At 37.3% G+C, this 7,019-nt stretch overlaps 1 protein-coding gene across 2 annotated transcripts in view; it reads left to right on the top strand.

Annotated features, from left to right (window-relative positions):
• Tmem65 (transmembrane protein 65) overlaps positions 1–6,766 on the top strand; it is a 41,782-nt gene extending 35,016 nt beyond the window's left edge. For both annotated transcript variants that reach the window (XM_031358040.1, XM_031358039.1), the window contains 2 exons: positions 1,507–1,612; positions 4,143–6,766. In XM_031358040.1, the coding sequence (XP_031213900.1) occupies positions 1,507–1,612; positions 4,143–4,244 (208 nt within the window). In that variant the 3' untranslated portion in view covers positions 4,245–6,766. The remainder of the gene's footprint in view (positions 1–1,506; positions 1,613–4,142) is intronic.
• The last annotated feature ends 253 nt before the right edge of the window (positions 6,767–7,019 follow it).

The following is a 7,019-nucleotide window of genomic DNA, read 5'->3' as shown; positions in this document are numbered from 1 at the left end:
CCCCCCCCTCTCATTGACGTTGGCTTCCTCTCTTGGCTATTCAAGCAGTATATTTTGAGATTTGTAGCTAGTAGGAGTCTATCTCAGCTCATAGTCTAGGAAGAGACAGGTGTTTTGTTTTGTTTTGTTTTGTTTTTTTCTGAGATAGGGTTTCTCTGTGTAGCCTTGGCTGTCCTGGAACTCACTCTGTAGACCAGGCTGGCCTCGAACTCAGAAATCCACCTGCCTCTGCCTGCCTCCCAAGTGTTGGGATTAAAGGCGTGGGCCATTGCTGCCCTGGCCAGGAAGAGACAGTTATAAGTGATCTGACTCTTTTTTTTTTTTGGTAATGAGAAATCATTCCAAGTCATTTTAATACTATATCCACTTAGCAGTATAATCATATCAGGCTCTCTTCCTATTTTTTTTCATTAAAATATTTTTATTAGATATTTTCTTTACTTACATGTCGTATGATTTCTCCTTTCCCAGTTTCCCCTGTGATCTGACTCTTACCATTACACATCTGCACTTGTTTGAGGGGAAAGCTAATTTTAAGGGTTTTTTGTTTCTTTTTGTTTGTTTGTTTTGTTTTGTTTTGTTTTTCCTGTAGGGCCATGATAAGAACTTTATATTCCTGTAATTCTTGACATAAATCTTATTTTGATACAGACTCTTTGACATTTCATTTCCTATTTTCAAACTTTAGGCTTAATATTGACCATATTATAGCTTCTATATGCCTTTCTGATGCATTAATGGAACAACTGATAGATTTTAAAGCCACTTGTAATTTTAGATTGAGGTCTTTAGATTGAGATAAAAACTATCTTCATAAAAGTATGAAGACTTTTATGAAGAGCTTCTACATTGGAGAACTATTTCTCCTTCTAGTTTCCCTTTTTCTCACAGATAATAACTTTATATGTGTTCTTAGATGCACTTTCAAGACATCTCAAGGCAGACTGTATCTTATTATTGTCAGTGTGCATAATTGGCAAGCTTTTTTCTTTCTGGTAGTACTTAGAACAAGATTAATGCTAATTTAGAATTTGTCACATCCCCTGTTATGCTAAAAGTTCTAGACTGTCATTCTATCAGTACATTAGTCTGATAAAAAACTGTTACTTTCTGATCATAGTTATCAAATGAAATCATATGTTCAAATACTTGGCTTTGAGTTTGGAGTGCAGGAATTCTCTGTCTGTCTCTGTATGTATGTGTGTATGTGTGTGTATATATATATGATATGATATATATATACATATATATATCATGGTATATTATATATATATATAATATATAATATATATGCTCTCTTAAAGATAATGGTAAAGATGAAACGTCCTTAGTCACTGTGTATTACATGTGAATTTGAACGTATTCTAAGCCAGATTTATCTATACATAATAAAATGGAAGTTGTAATTTTTTGCTGTCTAGAGTGAGCACAGGGGCAGACTCTCATTTCTCTTTGCAGACTCTTGGATCTCTCCTTAAACTGTCTCATTTTCTTGTTCTCTTAAAGCCTTGCAGGTTATGTTGAGGCCTTGGCGTCCAGGTTAGGCCTCTCAATTCCTGATCTTACACCAAAGCAAGTTGACATGTGGCAAACACGTGTTAGTACACATTTGGTAAGTTATATGACTTATAAGCATAACTCTAGTGACCAAAATGGCAGTTTTGAAACTATAATTGATTTGAGTTTTACCTAGGCTTTAGAAATTTTAAGAAAAATAATTTTGTTATCCCCTTATTTCTTTATAAGTATGATTGATTATTTTTAAAAACATTGTGCAGCTTGGTTAATATAAAGGGCTCGAGCACCCGAAGGCTTTGTAATCCTTTGTTCATTCTGGAACTGACTCCCATTTATACTGTAGTTGTTCACTGGTGGTCATTTCTGAGCATTTTCGTGGGCAGATAGGGGAGGAAAGGTCAAACAGTAATGGATTGAAATGTTAATGGTGGGAAGGGTCACCCCTGGTCTAGCATTTCTAAAGGGAGCGAGAGGGGACCCTTGGTCACTCTGGGTGAAAGACATTTTAACAGAATGGGTGGGTGGTTGGGGGTCTCTTAGCAACGGTCATATCAGAGGGCAGTCAGGAGCCAAATAATAGTCTCTCTGTTGAAATATGAATGAACAAAATGTTTATATCAAAATAAGAATTTAAGATTAACTTTTATTAGTATCTGGATAGAACAAAGTTTTCTTGTTATATCTCTGAAACTATAGTCCCTTTAAAAATATTTACATAATGAGATTGACAGATTTAACTATTAATATAAAGCACAGGCATACCACCACCACAGCAAACAACAAAATGCCGTAGTAAGAGATGGAAAAAGTGTTGTTGGATACACTATTGTCAAAATGTTGATGTCTACTTTGAAAGTTCTTACAGATACTCTGACTGCTAACTGGATGGTGTCCAAGAGAAAGCTTTTCCTTCAGTGCTGCGGATGATGCAGCGAGCGAGCGTAGCTTCTCTAATGCAGTGCTGCTGCTGCTGCAGCTAGCATAGCTTCTGTAATGCCAGATGGGACTTATTTGGTCTCTCTGTTTTCTTAACTAGAAGCTCCAGGAGGAAAGATCAACTATATGTGATTGGTCCTTGTCTCAGGTTTAACCGTCACAGAGTTCAGTACACAATAGAACCTCAGTAACTGTTTGTATGAAAGAAGAAAACTTAACTGACAGGCTGAAGAAATGGCTCATAAATTAGGAGTGAATACTGTTCTTCCAGAGGACCCAAGTTCAATTCCTAGCACTCAGCTTGCTCACAACTGCCCACAACTCCGTTTCCAGGGTACCTGATGCCCTCTTTTGGTCTCTGTGGGCATCTTTACTCACATGCACATATCCACATACAATTACACATATGTGCACACAAACAGTTTAAAATAATAAAATAGGTATTTTTTTTTTTTTTTTTTTTTTGGTTTTTCGAGACAGGGTTTCTCTCTGTAACCCCGGCTGTCCTGGTACTCACTATGTAGACCAGGCTGGCCTCGAACTCGGAAATCCGCCTGCCTCCGCCTCCCAAGTGCTAGGATTAAAGGCGTGCGCCACCACCGCCCGGCTTAAAATAGGTATTTTTAAGAAAGAAAACCTAATTGAAAAGCTTAAATTTGATAGTCATCAGGAATGTAAAAATTGGAATCACTTATAGAAGTAAAAATTTAAAACTTTTCACAATGTAAGTTTCACAGTGTAGATTGCAAAAGTCTTGGTATGTGGTATATACACATACATACATACATACATACATACATACATACATGATTAAAATTGGCTTATGCACATTTGTAGTTTTGTCAAGTGTGAAAAACTTTATGACCATAGCCTATGAAGATGCACAAATATTAACACTTAATTTTTAAATCCTCAGTACTTAGAACTCTTCAGTGTCATATCTCAACTGTGGGAATGTAGGGGTAGGTTCCTTATGGTTAGGAAAGCTTTCAGGAGTCAAGAGTCCAGTATTCAGTGGAACTTGAATGTCTTTATATAGAATGTGTGCAGCAACTTGGAAACTAATCCCAGCACTTGGGAGGCAGAGGCAGGTGGATTTCTGAGTTCAAGGACAGCTTGGTCTACAGAGTGAGTTCCAGAACAGCCAGGCTACACAGAGAAACCCTGTCTCAACCCCCCCCCCCCCCCCCCCCCCGCCCAAAAAAAAGGGAATGAACATATTACAAAATGTGGTACACAGGGCAGAAAAGCAGAGAGAAACAGTTTCTATAATGGTTGTATCTGCGTATAACTTAGTGTACGTGGGGCTAAGTACTGAAGAACGGGATACAAGGGTATCAAATCCAGATACACTGAGAGTAACTGGTATATCTCCTCCTCCTATGTTCCAGTCTTCTGATATTAAACAACACATGTGATTTAAAAAAATTGTACTTTAATATTTCTTTGATATCATGTTGATTTCTTTTCTCCTGTTCCTTTGAATTTTAAAATGACATGTTCTTGAGTATTTGGTAGCTTATTTTAATATGTAGGTTTCTGTAATGTAGGAATATATATAAACGGGAATATAGTTGTAGTGAGAATTTCATAGTGTGTGGCAGTGGACTGTTGTCCTCAGTGTTTAAGCAAGGGTGCCTCTTTTCAGGACGTGTACCTTTAAGAAGTCCTCTCTTCTGTTTCCTTAGGGCAAGGCCGTGGGGGTGACTATCGGCTGCATTCTAGGAATGTTCCCACTGATTTTCTTTGGAGGAGGTGAAGAGGATGAAAAACTGGAAACAACAAATTAATCATCTTAGAACACCTATAAGAAGATGTAAACTAATGTACCTCAGTCATTAAATATACTGTCACAACCTTTAGCAGTGAGGACAGTAACTATAGATATGGGATCAAATAACTCAGCATGTACTATGGAAACACTAACTTATTGTGGCTTGGTCTTCTTAAGACATCTTTTTAATACTGTTTAGTATCATTTTATGTACATTGTTGGGATGCTCCTCATCAGTGGCAGTCAACATGTTATCTTCCCCTCTCCCTATGTATCTATATTCTTTAACTCTCGGTCATGGCTACTGTACTGTGCTGTGCTGACTTGGGGTTTGCTTATTTGTTACATAACATGCACGGGAAGACCTATTTATGTTTTTATTTTTTTCCTGATGGTTATAATTCAATGCTGAGGTTTCTCCAAATTATTTAAGATGTTTAATATCAGTTAACATTTTAACTCCCTGTCTGGTGGCATCATTTCTGTGTGATTTCACAGTAAACACTTACAATTATATAAATTCATTCAATTTTAACCTTTCGCATCTATCCAAAAATGAAGCAGTGTTTTAAGTATATCTGATTCACTTTAATTTTGAGCCACACTGTCTTAAGAGCCAGAGGTTAATCAGAAAGAACAATTATGTGGCCTCTCTTTTACATAAACCATACATGCTAACAAGTGTACTTATTTCTGATTGGCTTTTTACCTTTATTTTCCCAACTTTGAGTAATCACACAGTGAATTCTGGTTTGTGAGAGAGAGGCAGTGCTTGGATACTTCCTGTCTCTTAAAATAGGGCTTAAGAGAGTAGGTGAACTAAGACATTTAAAATGACATTTGGAAATTAGGCTAAAAAAATTTTTTTTTACAGAAATAGAAAATGGAAGTTTTCAGGGAGGTGTATGGAGTTGATGATACGGTCAAGTGCTCTTTGGGAGGTTCGTGAAGCGTCAGTTCTATTATTTTGGAAAGATTTTTCCCCCTAATGTGTTACTGTCTCATAGAATGGAATGAGTCTAAATATCCCATGCTCAGAATCCTAATCTCGTTAGATCTTGCTTTGTGACGTTTTTTTCTGGGTGAGTATTTTAGAACAACATGTATTTTCTATTTTGCTATCTAGTCTGGTCAAACGTAACATGAGGAGAGATCCTTTCTCCCATTTTTGGACTTTTTTCTTCTTTCATGGTGATTATAGCACATGGTTGGTGAAAGCTGCATGTGTCTGTGTTGTATGTCTGACCGGAACACGGTCCTGAGCTTTAGTTTTTGAACCCCCTTCTCCCCACTTGTTCTACTTTACATGCTAAAAAGTTACATGTAGCAGAATAATTGAACATATGAAAGAGAGAAACTGAAGTTAAAACTTAATCCTTGGGGAATTAAAATTATTTGTGTTTGCTAAGTAGATGGAAAAGGCCAACATCACATGACTATGGTTTTTAAATCTTATTTGGAATTTTGTTTGCACATAATTACTTTGGGCTCCTTTTAAAGAAGATTTCTGTAAGAAAGCATGTCACATATTGTTCCCTTTGCACTTTGGGGCGATTTAGTCCTATCCATTTACCATAGAACTTAAGGAAAGATAGCATAAAATTCAAAAACATCAGGTTCTCATATACACAAGTAACATTCTCCTTTGATCCGATTAGCATCACATGACTTGAGGTGGCAGACAGATTCATCTTTGTATCTTTGTCCACATGTCCCACGGACAGCAAGCACAGGGTTCCAGGGGATAGAATAGAACACATATTTTACGTTCTGTGTAGACATGTGAATGTTGTTTTCCTTACCTTGTGTACTGGTGGCTTTTCCTGTCTTTGTTTTTAAGTGTTGTACTGTGGTGCTTAACTTTTCTTCTTATTAAATACCATCTCCAGAAACTTGTCTTGGAGTTTAGAAAGCACTTTTGGTTGTTGTTGTTGTTGTTTTCCCTTGAAAAAGCTCCTAGTCCTTATTACCAGAATTCCTGTTAATAGAATTATGCCAGTTTCGTTGAAAACTCCAGTTCTGGAAGGTGTAACTTTCACATGAAAGACATTCTCATTTTCAGTCAAAATTTTTGAATCATATTTAATCAATAAAATACTTTGAATCATTACGATACTTGATTTTCAAAAGCAGACAAACAAAATGGAAGTCTCTCTGTCTTTGACCAAAGGTATGGTTTTTCTCAAGCTCTGGCTGTGACCTAACATGGTACTTTGCACAGTGTGATTTCTGAAGGTGGCCCCTTTAAGTTAATGACTCCATACGACCTGTGTTCAGCGTTTTTTTACCACAGATAATGTGATGCCAGCTGAAACTGGACTGCCCTGTTTCTCAGAGCAGCTGTCCTCTCAGCGTTAGAGCTCTGGTGAACTGTCTCATGAGCTGCTGCAGTACTGTTTGTTCAGAATCCACGTTGTTTGTGTATTATGATTTATTGACTTGTTGATGCATGTAAACCGGGTGCATTTTGTTGCCTCTGTATGTTATATAGCGACCAATGTTTTTACGAAAGAATTGAACAAAAAATATCTTTTAAGACATTTGGAATGTGGTTTTGATTTTTAAAATTTGGTTTTCTTGTCAATCTCGGAGGCCCTGGATAATTCTGTGACAGAAGGGAACAGGATTAATAAATGCAGGTTTGTTATGATGTGGCTACTGTATCTGCACTTGCAGCAGTTTTCCACACAGTCACCCCTTAGAGCTCCCATGGACATGAACCCCGTGGAGTGTGAGACAGCTGTGAGTGAGTGCTAGGTCACAAGGCCAGGCCTTCTAGTCCCAGCTGTGC

Source organism: Mastomys coucha, unplaced genomic scaffold (assembly GCF_008632895.1).
Source record: "Mastomys coucha isolate ucsf_1 unplaced genomic scaffold, UCSF_Mcou_1 pScaffold7, whole genome shotgun sequence".
NCBI lineage: Eukaryota > Metazoa > Chordata > Mammalia > Rodentia > Muridae > Mastomys > Mastomys coucha.
Note: the sequence above shows the minus strand (reverse complement) of the source record. Positions and strands in the feature narration are given on the sequence as shown.